Genomic DNA, 19,062 nt, shown 5'->3' with positions numbered 1-19,062 from the left:
TGTAAAGAGAGTGGGAGAACAGGGTGGGTGTATGAAAAGAAAAGGAGGGGACAGGCTTGGGGACTTAAAGGAAGAGACTCGCCATCATCCTGTCTCTTCAAGTCACTGCCCAGGCATATTATCACCTTTGAGCTGCCTCCTGCCCTAAGAACAAATACTTTTTTTTTCTCCTTTTTTCAAATCAACTAGCTTCCTCACTTTCACCTGAAGTTCTTTTAGAAAATTCTGTAACTTCGGGGGGCAGTCATATTTAAATGCTTTGAGAGCTTTATTGGTGGAACTACAAGTAGTATATGCCCCTGGCTCACTTTTGGTGAAAATGTTAAACAGCAAAAACATCCCCGAAGCTATGGTTTGGTCAGTAAAATTTAGATATTTTTGGAAGGCAAGGATCAAACTTTATCTCAGTTTGGTTAAGTTCATCGTTGGTGCCAATTTGGCAGAATGTGACCATTTCTTCATGTCAGGAAGTCAGCGTGGTCATTTCAAGTAAAGCTTTTGCAGTAGCATTCAGATGAAAGACTACTGAATTGTTTGTATATATTACACACATTCTTGCTATTGGATGAGTAGAAGGGCCCTACTCAGGTACTAAATAGAGGTGAATTCTAACTCAAAATGTGAGGATTTCGGAAGAATACTTAAAAACAATGAATTCTTCTCACTTATGGTCTTTGGCTTTGAATGCATGCACACAGCTCGGTAGACACACAAGGGTGGCACACAGATGTGACAATTGTAACACTTACTAGGGCTGAGTGTGCCCAGCATTGTGCATATTTGTAGCTGGCTTCAAACAGGTGAAGGTGAAGCTACATTCAGAAGAAAAGGTTTCCCCGAAGACAGATGGATAGAAGTGAAATACAAAAGCCCTGTGAATTGGAAGCCAGCTGGCCGGGATACTGAGTAATAATTTGTATCAGGTTTAGTTGGCTCCAATGGCTTCCTTAAAAACAACGGCAAGCCCATGTATCTAACCTAGCAAAGTTCAATAAAGATAAACATAAGTCAGAAACCGGCTCAGATTGCTTTGGCTTCAGAGTCCAATTCTGCTCTGTACTGTGGAGTTTTTGAGAAAGCTCGTGTGACATCTCTACTACAATTTCAACATCTGTGAAGCTGGGATAGTAATGTTAAAGGTTACTGTGAGGATTACTGAGTGCCAGAAACTCAGTGGGAGAGCTCTAAGTATTAGCCATGATGGCAATGACCATAAAGACTTCTCCATGGGTCCAGGTGCGATGGAAGGCTAGGAGGTCAGAAGGTATCTGCTCCCCATTTTTATTTGACTATATGAACACTTTCAAGTTATGTGTCCCGTGCCACAGAATCTGAGGACTTTCTGAGATGTCTAGTGGAGAGATCACAGAGCAATGTGGCACTCTACAGTGGTTCTCAACCTGTGGGCCGTGACCCTTTTGGGTTTGCTTAATCAGATATCTTGCATATCATTTGTTTACATTATGAGTCACAACAGTAGCAAAATCACAGTTACCAAGTAGCAGCAAAATAATTTTGTGGTTGGGTGTATTTTACCACAGCATGAGGAACTGTGTTAAAGGGTTGCAGCATTAGGAAGGTTGAACACCACTGTTTTAGGAAGAGGCATCCCTCTCCACCTCTGCCTATCCAGAACAAAAGCCACAGAGACCACAGGCACCGGGTAATTAGGAATCCCCCTTCTATACATTGGCATCCACTAGAGATTCCGCTATTCATTCGTTTCACCTTTGTGTGCATAAACTGTTCTTAGAAATCAGCAAAAATAAGAAATTTAAATTCATGTCCTTCTGAGGAACATGAACACAATTCAGAAGGTAAGATAAAAAAGCAGAAAGCTAATTCTGGTTCACAATGGTGGCCAGTGAGAAAGACTGGGGTACGTGGGGGCCCTGTATGGTGTCATCTGACCTAGCCCTTGGTGTAGGCTTCTTCTGTGATGGAGCAGGGATTAACTAGACACAGTGGTAGGAAGTTCTCATGCAAATGCCCAAGCTGGAAGTAACTAGGTGTTGCTCACAGGGAAGTTTAGTTCCGTGAGGTGTGAACTGGTGAGAGATAAGGCTACAGGGATGGGCAGATGTTAGAGATAAAAGGCACTGTGTATTGTGCAATGGTATTTGGAGCTTATCCTCAAGTGATGGCAAGCGTCTGACGGAGTTTTAGTCTCAGAACAGCCCAGGCAGGTTCTCAGATGCAGCATGGTGAACAAACGTGGGGCAATAGATAAACATCTGAGGCTTTCAGGCCAACTACTGTTGATTCTCAATCTCTCTCTCTCTCTCTCTTTCTCTCTGTGTGTCTCTCTCTCTCTGTGTATGCACACACATATATGTACATATTACAATTTCTTTTTTGTTTTGAATATTTTGAATATTTTGCTTGTGTGTATAGAGTACATATGTGTATATATCTACTATAATTTCTTTTTGTTTTGAATAATGACATTAAAATGCACAAATCATTTTTTAAAGTATTTTTTTTACATAATGCATGCACTAGTCCCTAGCCCTCTCAGTGTCTAAGCATGAGATCTTGTGCAACAAAGGTTAACATCCCAGTACTCAATTTCAGTAGCTCTTTTAATAAACCTTATGTTGTACATGTCTTTGGACTTTCCAGTTTCCACATGCTTCCAACAGCTTTCCACATGCTATGCACATTTACGCAGGTCACAGGAGGACAGTCTAGTTTTCTGCCCACTAGAGTTTCTTGTGAACTGTATCTAGCACAGTAATTTCTGTAAAGCTACATTGATGCCCTGTTTGTCAGCTCACCCCTTAGGGCCTATCATCTGACTTCTCAGCCGGGACTTAGTGGCATTCAGACGATTGTTGCAATGGACCCCTTACCAGACTCCTAGTTCCCACTCACACTTTGCTACAATTTCATGCTACATGTGAGTCTGTAAAACTGGGAATTAGACGGTACCACTTACTGTCTTGCTTACTAGTCCCCTAAATGTTCTCCTGATCCTTAGAGGCCAAAGCTTCCCTGGGACTTTCCTTAATCATGTGACCTCATTTCATTGCCACTGCAGCCAAATGAGTTTCTTTGGGGATTCTACAGCACGACAGACTCATTTTTCCCTCTGAGTTTTTGTATAACCATCCTTTCATCCACAAAGCCTCTTTCTCTTGGTCATACGTCCTGAGCAATTGTCATCCTTTGGATTTCACCTTACAGACATCACCTTAGAGTGTACACCCAGAGTGGCCACTAAGGCCTTCTCTATCACTGATCCATTTTAATTCTGTACCTCATTACCATATTCACTACCATAACACTTATTGCCATAATTTCTTGTTTACTGTTCTGTGTTTATCTTCCTTCTCTCTCTCTTTTCCCTGTGCCATTCTTCCTACTATTTGATGGTGTCAGTTACCCTCTGAGCATTGGAATTAGAGTGGAAAAGAAAGGCTGTGACATCATGGACAGACAATAAGTGAATATATGATGTATCAAATCACCATAAAATCCCGTAAGTCAAATACTAGAATTAAAGGGCTAGAGGAAAATTGGGGAGGAGGGACCTGCTGTAGATGGCATGATCAAGAATGCTCTCTCTGAGATGTGTTATTCAAATAGAACTTTAAATCCATGTACATTCATTCATCACAGTTATCCCCAGTGAGTTGACATATATAAATATTTGGACATCTTGTTCTGTTAGCATGACCAATACTGCCTTTATCCCTTTGGTTTCCTAAATAAACTGTTGTGAGTTCCATCAATAGGAAATGAGTGCTATTTCCCATCATTCTTAGTATCTAACACAGGATCTGCTGTGGTAGGGCTAGAAGAATAAAGGAAGAAGAAAATGAGGAGCATAGTAAACAAGGCTGTCATAATATACTCAGGACAACTAGGAAACTACCGTCTGAGAAGTTGACAAGTGCTTCTAAGAATCATGTGAATTCATTGCATAGAATAAATTTTACATGTAATATGGGTCAATAATACCTGAATCTTTATTCATTCTTTGGTAAGACTAATTTCTCTTGTGTCAGGTTTTGGCTCTCCTTCTGCCTTGACCGGTTCTTGGTAGTCTAGGATATTTATTATGCACTTTAATAAACTGGAAAGTCCAACAGACCCACAGACTGCTGGATCTCACAGACTCCTAGGAAGGTGATCTGGGCACTAAGCAAAAGCAGAGTAACTGAGCCAAGTGTAGCACTGGACATTCAGCATGATGTCTCTGTCTGAAGCTAAATGAGAGTTTCTGAACCATGATGACAAAGTGATGAGGACAAGCAATGACACCCAACATGGAAGGGGTCAGCAACAGTGCACAGCAAAGTGGTCCCCACGGAGCCCAGGACTCATGCATGCTATGAGCAGATACAGTCCTTCTCTTTGCTCAACTAGAACTTGGAATGCAAAAGAGAAAAACAAGTTATGGTCATATTTGTTAGTAGCCAGCAAGAATAGATTGCAAACATTATAATGTCAAACATCAGACACAGAGCTTCAGGTTTTTTCTGGATTGCATGCGGTTAATTTATATTACAAAGTGTTTTCAAGGCTAGATCTAGTGAAGAAAATCTTTATAGTAGCAAAAACTACATGAAGTGTGTGTGTGTGTGTGTATGTGTATTCGAGCAAACACTGAAAATTATATACACACATTATATAACTCTCTCTCTCTCTCTCTCTCTCTCTGTCTGTCTGTCTGTCTGTCTGCAGCCTCTGGTGCATTCCTTTCAGTGCTACCAAGTTTCTCAATCACTGACATGGGAGACCGACATTCCAAGCCTTGGTCTTTATTGGCTTAGGTCCAGCTTTAGTCTTCTTAGCATCTGGCTACCATGTTGCTTCTTCAAACAAGACCACTAAACCTTCTCCATCTTAAAGCTACTGGAATTAGACTCTCAGTACCCAGTAAGGAGAATTAAAAGGACTAGGTGATATTTGCTAAGTGCCAGTTCAGAAATTGTTGTTTCTGAAAGTACTAAGCGTGTGTGTGTGTGTGTGTGTGTGTGTGTGTGTGTGTTCAATAGAATAGTACCCTGAGAGCATTGCACATGACACTGTCCTCCTGGAAAGTGAGAACACATATTGGGATGCTTAAACGAGTTAAGAAAAGTGAAAACTCCCAAATAACTTCCAGTTGGGGAATTGTAAGGACGTTCAGGAACAGTAATCAGCTGTTAAGAAGGATATGGATCTCTACACACTGTTATAAACACATGAAATAAAAACCCACTAAAGGTTCTGAGCATGACTAACATCCCATTAAAACCCCAAATCTTAAGTGTATAGATGACTTTATATAATACAGTAAAACACAGAAAATCCCTGAAAGGATGTATACCAAATCATTACAAGTGATGGTCTCTGGGGACGAGGGGAAGTTGCACTTTTACTTTATAGATTTGGATGTCATCTGAATTGCTTTATAGCCATTTTATTACTTTTTGTAATAAAAAAATCAAGTGATATTTTAAAAAGCAGATATAAAAATGCAGCAGTAAACACATCTGTTTAGCTTTAACTGAGCACTTTTCAAATTCATAGACCACCGACCCCTGAGCTGTGGAACACTCAGCCATGACCTGTGCAGGCAATACTGAGGTTCCCGTGCTCAGGCCTTCCCCCTAGCCTCACCAGCATTTGGGTTTTGTACTTCTGTGGTCATTTATAAGTGACTGAAAGAGGTTCCAGTGACCTAGGAGACTCCCTGGCATATTGTCAGTACTCCACTATACTAAACCACTATAAAATTATGAAGGGAAAAATTATGAAAAATACAGCACTGTTCTTGGCACATGGGTAGCATGTAGCTTAAATTGTTGACTGTTATTTCTACTACCACTGTTGGTTTTAGTTTCATCAATGGCCTTGGTCCAAGGAGCCAAGTAATAATACTTGCTGTCATCCCAACAAGAACATACCAGAAACAGAGACCATGAGACATCAGGACACATAATCACAGGTCTAACTGAGGCTACCTTTCTAGAAAAACAGCCTAGTTCAGAGCTGACAGGAAGGATGGCCGATAGGGCGTAGCTGGTGCTCACTGCCCTCTCTCTTGAGAGACTAAGCAAATGTCTAAGCTTTTCAATGGCTCGTGAGTCCGGACAGCAATGATGCTGTGACTTGGAATGATGTCCTTCTACTCAACACTCAAAAGCTATTCAGAGGGTACCTTGCTCATCTTTGGGCTCCTAATGGGGTGGGATGGTGAAGCAGTGCTGATCAGTTTATAAGGATGGTAGTATACTATGCAGAGACATTAAGTGATTGTGTTTTACTCCAATATTATCCAGCAGCAACAGGCCTGAAAGCTGGGCGGTTATTTCTGGGACCCTGGTCCCTCTCCCCAACCCTTCTTAGACCAGGGTTCTACGTGGCTCACCTGTCACCGAACTGAACAGCTTCTCCATTCCTGGTCCAGTGGATGGCAGGCCTTGGGTTGCCTGCCGCCTCACAATGCAGAAGCACACTCAGGGTCCCGCTGGCTAGAGCCACAGTCTGCCCCAGGTGGGTGACTACCTCAGAGGCTGAGAGTTGCTGTGCTGCCGAGATCTTCCGCAAGATGGTGGGTTTGCGGTGAGGCCTGCGGGAACCACCCCCAGCCTCTCCAGATGAGCTCCGAAGGGAGCTGCTGAAACTAGAAACATGTTTGTGAGGTGGGATGGCCATGGGAGGAAACCTCTGCTCAGAGGGCTTGTGAAGCATATCCTGGTTCTCCAGATGACTTCGGAAGATGTCCTGGGCCAGCTGCGCCACCAGGTGCTTGCTGTAGAGGTCCCGTAGCTCCTCTGGCTGCTGAGACAGGTTCCTGAGGATGTCATCCAGGCGCTTCTGCTCTGCCACCATGGTGAAGGGGAGATGCAGGAGGGCCTGTTCAGCATTGGGATCCTCTTCCGAGGATGCGTTCCTTTCTGCGGAGTCCTGTATCTCCCATGAGGCCAGGAGCTCTCCTGGCCAGCCACCCTGCTCCAACAGCCTTGACACAATGTCATCATAGCGGTTCCCAGGATCTGCGGTGAGGCCACGCTTCTCAGCTTTGCTGCCATTAGAGAAGATGCCATTTTGGTGTTTGTGTGTTTGCAAGGCCTCCTTTGGATTGGGCTTCCTCACCTGCAGGGCCTCCTCTTCCTCACTCCAAAGGCTCAGGGGTCTGGCCACGAGCTTGCGGTTGCCTCCAATGAGCTTAATCACAAATTGCTCCCGGGCGGGCCCTGCAGAACAGGTGTAGATGCCCGCATCTGAGGGCTTGAGGCGATGGATCTTCAGGTAGCCAAAAGGAGCGACAGTGACATGAGCGGAGCTTATGCTGTGCTGACCGTCCTTCTCCCAGGTGATGAGGGGCTTGCGGAATCTGCGTGTGGGACACCGGAGCACAACTGTAGTCTTAGGAAGCAGGTAAGCAAATCCTCCCACAACGAAATGCAGCTTCCTCTGCCTGCGGGTCTGGATGTATATGTTTCGTGCAGCTGCTATGTGAGGGCCGTGCTTGGTGGTAGGCCTTCCAGGCCCTGGTTTGAGAGGGATGCCAGACCGAAGAGAAACCAAGAGCAGGGAAAAACCAGAGTGAGACAAGCCACCAGAGAGGTCAGGGGACAAAAAGACAAGCAGGAAGAACTCTCCTGTTGATTTTGGCAGGGCTGTCATTTACCACTGCTTTTTACCCCAAGGAGCTGGCTACCAGCTGTGGACCATCAGGCTATCCCATCTTCAAAACCCAGAGCACTAATGAGGTGTGGTGAGTGGGTAGCCCCACGGGAACCTAAGAGGTGGAGGTGCTTGAAGCCCCGGAGAAAGGCAGTCCTCATTAAAAGCGTTTAAAGAAGAAATGTCACGGTTAAGAGAGGCAGGCAGCGGACAAAGAGGAGCACATTTCTCTGTTAAATGTCTACCTTCTGGGCCATGCAAAGAACCAGGGCCCAGGGTAGACAGAGAGGAGAGCCTGGGATTGTTATGACTCTGGGGATTATATTACACAGAACAAATGTGTTTACAGCAATTTAAAACCCCAGTTTGGATAACATTAGACTTCATCAGGAATAAGCAGCCTCCAGCCTCCAGATCTAGTATGCCAGCAGGTGACCTTTGCTCAACCCTTGCAAGCTGCTTTTGCAGCCTGAACACGAGTGATTAAGATTCCTTCTCCTCTCTAGTTGGGCACTCTAGCCACAACTGTTTTTGGGCTCTGCTGCCCACAATGCCCCACTGCTCTGGGGCTCAGGGAAAGTCCTTGTCTAGTGGTTATGGATGCCGTTTTTTTTTTTTTAAATGGGGTTCCCTATCCCACCCCCAGAGCATGGCCATACTCACTTGCACAGGTTGCCAGCATACAGGGTCTGATGGAGGAAGAGAAGGGCAAGGGAGGGCATAGAGTGGAATTGACAACAGTGGAGACTCCAGTTTTCAGCATCCTCTGGCAAATGGCACTTCGAGTCTGGGTGCCCTCCCCACAGCTCACAGAGCACTGGTGGAGGAAGAAAGGATAAGTGTGTGAAAGTCCCATTAACTAAGAGCGTTGGTTCCCTACCTGGTTCCCTTTGGAACCACCCTTTCAGAGGATACCTGTATACCAGATAATCCTGTATATCAGATATTTACATTATGACTCATAACAGTAGCAAAATTACAGTTATGAAGTAGCAGCAGAGATAATTTTATGGTGGGGGTTGTCACCACAGCATGAGGAATTGTTGAAAGCTTGCAGGATTAGGAAGGTTGAGAGTCACTGAACTAGAGCCTCATGGTTGTTCTGAATGGTCCCTTAAATTCATTATGATATACTGGGAAAAAGTATCAGCCGCTGAAAGAAATATATTTACAACGATGTAGAATATCTGTCTCACAGCCACACCTTGCCCTCTAACATTATCTATTACTCTGTATTGTAAGGGTTTCTGTGAGCACTTAACCCATTCTTACTTACATATGGTTAAGGCTCTGCTCACTTCTAAACACAGTCATTTGATGGTTGGAAAGCTACTGAAGCTCTCTGAACTGCTTTTATTTTTATGTCTATTTTATAAGTCTGTGAATTAAATGAGAGACTGCAAGAAAGGCCAGTGCCAACCCAATAAATGCTGTGCCTTCTGTTCGTTGTCGTGAAACAACTTTGTTTGGGGGTGAAGTGTCTAGCCTCCAGAATCAGTCCTTCAAATGAGGAGGCAAAAGGCAAAATGCACTGCTAACAAGAAGTAAGACTTTAGGTAAATGTGAATCAAAGCGACAGTGAGATATCCCTTCACAAACACTGGAATGACCATGTCAGAAAGAAAAACAGTACTGGTGAGGCTGTGGGGAAAAAAAGGAGACCCCCCATACATTGTTGGTGGGAATGTGAAACAATGTGCTTCCTGCCATACACTTGCAGGCAAAAGACTTTATTGGTTTTGATTAAAAAGTTACTATAGGACCCAGTAATTCTATATGTAGGCATCTACTCCAGAGAAATCAATGTATCCATCTACACAAAGACTCAGGTGCAAATGCTCACCACTGCACTGATGTTATTTAACAACATCCAACCACCTTTAATAACCAAAAGTACAAACAACTTCATTGCCCATCAACTCTTGAGTGAAACAAAGTATAGAATAGTTATATTAGTGGAATACTATCCAGTCAAATAAAGAAGCATGATCCTTGCATGTGCTGTAACTTAGACAAACCTTAAGAATATTAAGCTAAGTTGAATTTTATAGTAGGTTAATTATACACCAATAAAGTTGTTTATAGAAGAAACAGTAGTTAAGGGACTTAGTAAAAGTCTAACAGTAGAAGGTGTGTTTTGAGATACTATGAAATGAATGCTAGTAGTCATTCAGAGCTGATGGTACACTCGGAATGAAGCAAGGGATTTCCCGACCTATGTCTTGAAGATGGGAGGGTCTGGGTGGGATGAACAACAGGGGTGAGCAGGGCAAGCATGATAAAAGAGAAATTCCCAAAACAAAGCAGAAGAATTCAGTGCAAGTCCATTGTGGACTCAGGGCAAAACCAAGGTAGTTTTACTGACAGGTGAGTGCAGCCAGAGCGTGAGAGGGACTTGGGGCCTGACTTTGGAGACCTTTCATTTGCAGACAGGTTTGGAATTGGTCCACAGAGCAATGGGGAGCCGTGAAGGAGGGAGTGACATGATGGAAGAGGTGTTTGAGAAGGTGAATCTGGCAACATTGTGCAGAGGGGAGGGGAGGGAGGGGAAGACGGAACGTAATGGAGGGGCTGCTACAGCCTCTGCTTGAGATGATGAAGGCCCATAACCCGGGTCATGGCAACATGCCAATGGAAAAATGACAGTAAAAACAGCTGAAAGCTATCTTATACTTTGAAGTTTTATATGTGAGTACATTGAAATGACACTGGCCTATGGGACAGACTGTGACAGCTGCCACCCCAATAGAAATTCAAGATGCCAAGCACCAGTGCTGGTTAAGAACAGACCTCTGCTTGTGTTGCCTGATGATCATGGACTCCAGATTCTATTTGACAACTGTTTGACCATAAATGACAGTTCCAGATCCAAGAACCCAAAGGGCAAGGAGTCAGACAGGTATAAAGCATGGCTGTTTTAGTTTGGTCAAGTGGAAAAACAGATCACTAGCCAGACTGCAGGCCAAGGTCACCTGTGACTTTGGTAGTCTCATTTCCCCTCTAGCATCAAGCTCCACATCTCTGAAGTAGGGAAGCCAAGCTGAAGTCAAGTCTCTCAAGCCATGCCTGGTAACCATGGTGAGGAGATGATGCAGGGGCTGCTTCTCAGTGATGGCAACAACCACCTCTGGAGACTTCTCTCCCCACTCTTGCTTTAACCACATAGTTCTCATTTTGTTTTGGATTTAAAAATGTGTGTGTGTGTGTGTGTGTGTGTGTGTGTGTGTGTGTGTGTGTGTGCGCACTCTCATTTGTTCACTGCATGTGCAGAAGTCAGAAGATGACATGCAGTGTGTTCTCTCTCTCTCTCTCTCTCTCTCTCTCTCTCTCTCTCTCTGACCCAGGTTAGGCTAGTACTAGTAAGCCCCAGACTGCTCCTGTGATTGGGAGATCCTGTCTCATTATTTGCAGTCTCTCCTCAATGCCAAAAATTTCCATTCATGAACCCCGATAGCTCATAACTATAGATAAGGGCTAACCCTTCCTACTTAACCAAAGGTGACCCTTTACTTCCCTAGGGAGAAGAGCAAAGCACAAGGGAGACCTAGATTATGACCCTGAGCACAGCCACCGTGGGCAATGGAGTATTTACCTAGCTCCTCCTGTCTCTTGATAATGAGCCCAGAAGGTAGAGAATCACCATCATAGCAAGGGCTTAGGTAAACCAGACACAAGTACTTCATAGGTCTCATTTGGTCAAGACTCTGCCTACATGATAGACTCTGTTATCTTCATTTTGAAAACAGTTAGATTAAGGGTTAGAAAGATTAAGCAATGAGCTTCATGCTGTACAGTTGCTAAGAGAGAGAGTCAGGGTTTGGAGCCAGGTTTGCTTGTCTTTGTGTATGATCTCTTAACTCTACAAGATCCTCTTCTAATGGTCTACTTGGCTTAATGTGATCCAGCTCAGTGAGCTCCTTCCTTTGGTGCTTAAACCACAAGGGCCCTTCTTTCAAGTCACTTTTTATGAAGGTTCTGTGTTCTATATTCACCAAAGGCCACAAATCCCAGGGGATGGAGAGGACGGCAATTAGTAGACATATATAGTCCTTCCTGCATTGCCCGTCTACTCTAGCCCGTCATCCAACAGAGATTTTGCCAGGATGTTGTCTTTACCACAGTCTCTTGGCATATACACCAGGGCTTTTTTCTGTGTAGGCATTTCTTAATGTGATTTTTTTTTTTTTTTGTATAATGCTTCCCAAATCAACAGCCCTCTCGAAAAGCCACCAGCTAACATGTCTGTGTATACACACATTTAAATATGTATGTAGTTTTCTCTGCCCTTCCAGTCTTGTATTCTGCTGAAATAAAAAAAAAAACAAAACAAACAGTTTCTAAAAATACAAAAATAACCATTCTCCTTTCTGTTCTGAAACATCTGGGGTGAGACACAGCCAGAGGTAATTTTACGAATAGATTACGATGGTAATTGAGATTCTTTTACAACCCCAGTGCCCTTAGTAGGGCACTCTGAACAGGCTGGTAATGCAACAAAGCAAGAATTCCATGCTGAGAGGTCAGTTGTCTTTATTTCCTCAGGCTTCCCTTGGCACACATTCAGACCATCAGCAGCTCCAAACTGGGAACTGCATGTTATACACTAAAAAGCCCAGGCGAGAAAGAGAAGGGTCTTGGCTAGGATTTGGATGCATCCATCTTTCTGCCAGTTGCTGAGTTTGCTTGTGCAGCAATGACTTTTAGACTTCTCTGTGGAAGACACACTGGTCTTTGGAGTGGGGTAGTTGAAGGCCACTCAAAGAAATTCTCGGGGCTGAAAGCTTTCAGGGTGAATCTTTGAATCCGGCTGCAAATGGATTCATGCCTGTGTCAGAACAGGAATTACTCAGAGAAGCAGGTTAGTTGGAGGTTAAGTTTGGGATCCCTAACTCCAGGCACCATCTGGAGCTGTGAACGGTGAGCTACCACTTCCCCAAGTGCACGGCAATGGGGAAATCAAGTTCTCTTGCTGGGAAGTTGTTCAAGTTTTAGAGTCAGGAAACTAACAGTAAAGAGGCAGGATTTCCTTGGCCTTCTTTTCGTAATAAATCACATCCTTTATTGTCCAGAAACTTGGAAGAGAAGAACCAGGGAGGCCTTGCCCTTCCTGAGCAGAGAGAGACTGGAAAGACCTGGGAGTAGGACATGGGGGCATGGCCATCGGGAGGAGGGGCTAGGTGCAGAAAGAGGCGAAGAACCCTGTGTTTTAGGTTTGTTCCAGGGAGATATCATTTATAATTGCAGGTTTCCATTTTCAACAGTTGAAACAGATTTTCAACTGTGAGCTAAGGGCTGGCTGCATAGCCTAGGTCCCCATAATAAGAGTCCATAGCCTAGTTCTTATGCATCCTACCAAATAGGCCAATGGCATTACAAAATGCCACTCCACACTGTTAGGAGAGCTTTTTGGTCTCTTCTGTGTATGTGTGGTGACTTCCCTCCTATGCGTTCCCTCATCCCGAGAAGCATACCTACCTCTGACCAGTCTGAGAGAAGCCACTCACTGGGGCAGTCATCTTTCTTGCACACTTGCTGGGAGGTTGGTTTGGAGGCTGAACAAAAGGTCTCTGGGAGCTCCAGGAAGCTGCCATCAGCCATACGTTGCTTGCAAAGAACATCACGTTTCTGAATCCCTCCTCCACAGGTTCTGGAACACTGGGAAAAAAGCAAAGCAAAAAGTGTGAACACAGGCAAGGATTTTGATTGCTACCTTATTCTTGATTGACTAAAGAGTAGGGAGGGGGCTTTTTCTTGTTTTTGTTTTGTGTTTTGACAAAACAGGAGTCCGGTCAAAGGGTTTGCTTTTTGTCTTCGCAGTGTACTTTGTAGCAAATATTTTATAATTCCCTGCTTACAATCTCAGGTATTTAACTTGAGCATCCAGGAGTTCAGGAGCCCTGGAATCTTAGAAATTTGCCCCTGAACTGTGATTTGTAGCCACTAAAGAAAACTGGTTTAAAAGGTTAGTATAATAAAGTGTTCAACATATTTATGGTCCAATAAAAATAATCTGTGAAGCTTCCAGCATGAGGAAGAGGGACCTCCTGCCATCAGAATCAACCCAGAAAAATTAATTTGCAGAGAGAAAGAGCTGTCCTCTCCCCCGACATGGAAACACTCGCTCAACCACACTGGGCAATGCAAGATTTAGGAGCCAGGTTTCTGAGGAGCTCATCTGGACTCGTGATTTCTAAGGGCACTGGGAGCCAGAGGCGCTGAAATCTGGTATGCAAGAAAAATAGCCTCATGTCAGTGGTTTTCAGAGGGACCGCAGTAAAACACTTTGTTTACATGGAACTTAATAGTTATAATCTGGCTGCTTGAGGCAGGAACGAGGCCTCCTGGGGCACAGAGTTGGCTTTTTCCAAGTATTCGTCCCTTCCCTTTTAAGGGCCCTCCACTTTTAGCATGGTACACGGTTTTTCTGTATAGGCTATATTTGGCAAGCTCCCTTGAAGGCAAGTACAGCCACTGGACTAAATGATGGCCAACGAGATATAAACAGATGGATGTATGCAATTTCAAAGACCTCATCTAAAGAGAGACTGACACCCCCTTCTTGCTGGCAGGAGTTGGCGTGGTGTGTCTACAATATGCAAATGGGGTGGGTGTGATATGAAAAAGAGTAGGTTTCACGGTTGACTGAGAAGTCCCGTCTCCCTCTTCTTATGCAAAATACTCTTCTAGTCTATGAAACCACTATAATGTTGAGATTATTACTTTAGTCTGATATAACCCTAGTTCCTATATGCTAAACCATGGCTTAGCTAGGTTGGTGAGCTCATCTCAGATGTTTCAGGGAGCTTTCTGGTTTCTTAGGAACAGTCTCTAGTTACTCCCTTGCTGCCCTTGGTTTGCTGAGACATTAAGTCTAGGTCCAAAAGCTGGATTTGCATTAAAGGACAGTAGCTCCAACAGCCTAGATGCCACCCTCCTCAGTCGTGGTCTTATTAGGTGGTCAGTAAGATATTAGGGCTAAAACATACCCCTGTTCTCACCTCAATCAACCACTCTAGTTATTAGTCAGAGGAATCAGACCTGAGTCCTGCCAGGAAAGCTATTAATGGATGACTATCTAAACCTGGGTCCAGGGGCCCCAAGCCTAATAAGATTACTATCTAGTGAGAGGTAATAGATTAATTCCTACTGTTGCCCTCTCTTATAAGAGCCCTGTGTGTGTGTGTGTGTGTGTGTGTGTGTGTGTGTATGTGTGTGTGTATATAGTGGTACACGTGTAGAGATCAGAGGGAAACTGTATAGAAGCAATTCTTTCCTTCTACCCTTAAGTGGCTTTTTAAAATCAAACTCAGGTCAGCAAGTGGTTTTACAGGCTGAGCCATGTTGCTGGGTTTCAGAAACTTTAAAAATATAAAATCTGCCCAGAAACGTAAGTTGATACAATGATTTCTGGCCATTGTTACTCTGACATAGTGAGAGTGTTTTTCTTTGCATTGGTTCCTTTGGCCATTGCCAACTTGTAAGAGCCAAAGACAACCTGCTTGGCCTATTAGCACCAAGGGCAAGTTGACTTCCTGGAATGCTGGGAGTTGTAGTTCTTGAAAAATAACAGAGCCACATGGGAAATATGGTGGCCTTGTGGTTTTGCCCTTAGAGAGTCTCTACAAGTGACTGTTTACACCTTACTGGGATTCAAGGGAGTGGGTAGTCCTTACCAGAGTCTGTCTCTGTCTCTGTGTGTCCATCTGTCCATTTGCCTGTCACCTATCTACCAGCTGTCTAGTGATTTAGTAGTACTGGGATTGATCCCAGAGCCTATGCATGCTTACCAGATACTTTCCTGCTGATCTCAATCTTTAGACTGCATTCTCCTAGTGTTGAGACTGGACCCAGCACCCTCATGCTTGTTAAAGGTTATGCTCTGTCACAGAGTCATATCCCCAGACTCAAACAGCAATTTTAAATAGCTCTTATTCTTTCAGAGATTCTAATCCATCAACCTGTTAAATGTACAGCTGAAGAGATTTTACTTTTCTTATTGCTCATACTAAGTGAGTGGGATTTGTATTCAAAATAATCTCCAGTATATTAGTTACATCTTTAATAAGAGAATTTAGGATTGAAAGAGTTCATTTTCTCCCATATATTTTCCACACTAAAAAACTCAGGATTCATTTGTTTCCTCATAATCACTGGTTGGGGTATGAACTGAAAAGTACAGTGCTGTTTCCTAATGCATTCTGAGGTATGTGATGACTTTAAATATTTATATCATCGAGTGCAAGTGAGAAAAGTAGATGTCTAGTTCATAAGACCATATCCCCACAAACCTCAAAATGAGGTCAAAACACATTTTTTGTCATTATGGATTAAAATTCTGTCAAGACACCCAAGGCCTTCTGAATTCCCTAGGCATAAAGATATATGGAGATATAGGGCGGCTAGTATATGCAATCCTAGATGTCATCTGTTGACTGAAAATATAGTAATTTTCCTATTGATACTGATACTTCTAGGCTGCAGAACACTTCAGTGATTAATGGCTACATTTTCCTCCATTCAAATATTTTTGAGGCACATGGGATCCTGCTCATTTTGGATACGTACTCCAAAATTAAGCAAGTAGTTGAGTATAAACAGTTATTAGATTTAAGGTGTTCAACTGAAGTTCCTTATTAAATGGGACAAATGAAATAAGAGAAAAATATAGGTTGGTTTTCTCTTTCCTTCAAATTTAGTTAGTAGATGAAGAAAATAATCTGTCTTATTCCAATGGTCTTGTAATGTAACCACTCTCTTAAAATAAGGGGTAGACTGTCAAATTCTAGATAGGACCTGATTAAAGGGCAGTCCTCAGATAAATTATCCATACCCTTATGCAGAAGTCTGCAACAGCACAAGAACAAAAACAGTTGTAAGGAAGAATTTTAAGATCATCTGGGTGCTTTATCTATACCTAAAGCTTCAGGGAGATTCTGAACACTCACAAGATAAAGACCAGACTTCAGGAAATGCCTTTCTGGGTCCTTGCACACTAGTCTACGGTAATCTTTTTGGCTTCTTCTTTGAGACTCTACCATGTGCTAGGGCACCAGTTGCAATAACAATTCATCCTTCCCTAGGCATAGACACCTTTTCTGCCCAGGCTTTTGATCACGTTGTTCACTACGCCTTTCAGCTCCTTGCTCACCCATAAACTTCGAAGGTATCCTAGAAAGCCCAGCTCACAGGCGACTCCTCAAAGCCTACTCTATCTTCTGTGCTTCTTGGTGAATGGTTCCCTTCCACCACACCCTGACTTAGGATGAGTATCTTATCTCTTCCACAAATGCTCATAGCTCATGTGTCTGCTATTTCCTGTTTTCCTGAACACATCTAGGATTAGGAATCTTCTGAGAAAAGGGAATTGCTCATCTATGTACAGCCTAGTGTCTGGCAAAAAACGTGCACTTCAGAAATGTTCCCTGATTGATGACTGGATGAATGAGAAGACTCTAAATGCAGATGTTTCAAAGATGTAAAGCAAACATCCAGCTGTCACAGATCCTCCTTTTATCAGACTGTTTGATTAGTAAAGGAAGCTGCGTCCTCAATAAGCAATGGGATTTGGCTCTTCTGGGTATTCTGATATTCCAGACACAGGAGAGGATCAGAGCAATCCTTCCTTCCTCCCCCACCTCTCTCTCTCTCTCTCTCTCTCTCTCTCTCTCCCTCTCTCCCTCTCTCCCTCTCTCCCTCTCTCTCTCTCTCCATATATATCCATATTATATATATATTCTACCTAGCTGTCTACATCTTTCTACCTGCCAACTCCATGTATGTTATGTATGTATGTATGTATGTATGTATGTATGTATGTATGTATGTATCATTTACCTATTATTTTTGTCCAGATCCTGTTCCTAAAGCATGTATTATATGTGCTTATTAAATTTCTCCAGTATGTTTACATAGATGAAAAACTGTCTTTATAGCTTTCCAGAGATCATGGAAGGTGAAATTTTGCATCAGGAAAGCCTTCGAAGTCTGTGGTAACTTTGTGACCATGTTGAGATGACTTAGTGAAACTTCAGTTCTTTAAGTGAGAGTTAGCATGCAGAAAGAAAATGTATACAGAGGAAAGAAATCAAGGGGATGTAATAAAATTAAATGAAAAATATTTGCCTGCATGAATCATCATTTAAGGTCACATTCTGGTATGAAAAGGTAAATCTCTGGTAAGGGGTATTTTAAAAAATATGCAATAAGGACAAATAATAAGATACCATTTATGCTGCACATATTAGCTGCCTTATATGATTCATGGCACGGCTGTGGCTTCATTATTTTTATAAGAAATTTAAGAAATATACAATAAAGAGACCACTTAAAAAGGCTATATTTTTATACAGAAATATGCTCATGTGACCTGTATTTTCAAAGATTTCCCCATGATTAGGATGCCAATAAATTCTGCCTGCATTGTTTTTAAAAACGTCTCACTTGGTAGTTTAATTTAGAGTTGAGTTCATTTCCTTGGTGCTTCAAATCATATTACTGTCCTTAATGCAAAATGACATTTATTTTCTGTTTCTAGGATCAAATTTCCAGGTAAAACATGGGAAGAGCTGCTTGTTATGCTTATAACTCATTTCACCCCTTTCTTTACTTAGTCATACTTTAACCACCGGGCACTATGTTAGATGCTGGGGATTTTCAATGAATATAAGTGGTTATTATATTATAGGTATCTGTCATCTAGTGAAGAAGAAAACTTCTGAAAAACACAATCAGTTTTACAAAAAGAGATTACATTAAAGAGTACAACTACATTGTTATAGGTAGGTTGGAGGCCGTGCTGCAGAAGAGGCAACATGAATAGTTAGCTAGGAAACAGGAATGGGGACAGCATCTAACCATGTAGGCTTATATCCATATCATGTGTGACTGTGGCATGGTCACATAGCTCCAAGTAGGCCTGAGAATGAAGCATGAGGGTCATGAGACTCCAATGCCAGATGAGGGCTAGATAGTGAAATACAGCCTTTGAAACAATCCTAAAACCCCGTGTTATCATAAGAAGGGGTTTTAAAGAGAAATTTGTAGGAAATTACTTAGGCAACATAGGCCAAAGGGTGTCAAAGAATACTGCCCAATAAGATATCAATTGGTACTTGATGTGTAACAATTTCCTCTGAGATAAAACTGTCCAATTTGGGGGGAAGCTTGTTAAGACATAAGAAGTTAAAAGAGAGGAAACAAACAGTTGGCTGTTCTAAGGGGTGGATAAGGGAATGGGTGTGGGATGGGGTGAAATAGGCTATTCTGCTATAAAACTGTCATGCTTAGGAAATGAACAACTAAAAAAACTCAGGAAGTCCCTCATACTGACCAGATTGATTAGACCCTCCTTCTCCCTTTAAGCATACATAGCTATAAAGATTACTGAGAGATATTCTCAGACAAACTGAGCTTTGTGGAAATAGAGACCTGCCCAACAGC

General features: G+C 42.8%; 1 protein-coding gene across 5 annotated transcripts in view; it reads right to left on the bottom strand.

The window, feature by feature from the left end:
• Adamtsl1 (ADAMTS-like 1) overlaps positions 1–19,062 on the bottom strand; it is a 398,736-nt gene that overhangs the window by 82,679 nt on the left and 296,995 nt on the right. For all 5 annotated transcript variants that reach the window (XM_087549776.1, XM_087549775.1, XM_087549777.1 and 2 more), the window contains 3 exon segments: positions 13,099–13,278; positions 8,287–8,440; positions 6,362–7,487 (listed from right to left, as the gene is read on the bottom strand). In XM_087549776.1, coding sequence (XP_087405902.1) covers positions 6,362–7,487; positions 8,287–8,440; positions 13,099–13,278 — 1,460 coding nt within the window.

This window comes from Rattus norvegicus, chromosome 5 (assembly GCF_021556685.1).
Source record: "Rattus norvegicus strain SHRSP/BbbUtx chromosome 5, alternate assembly SHRSP_T2T, whole genome shotgun sequence".
NCBI lineage: Eukaryota > Metazoa > Chordata > Mammalia > Rodentia > Muridae > Rattus > Rattus norvegicus.
Note: the sequence above shows the minus strand (reverse complement) of the source record. Positions and strands in the feature narration are given on the sequence as shown.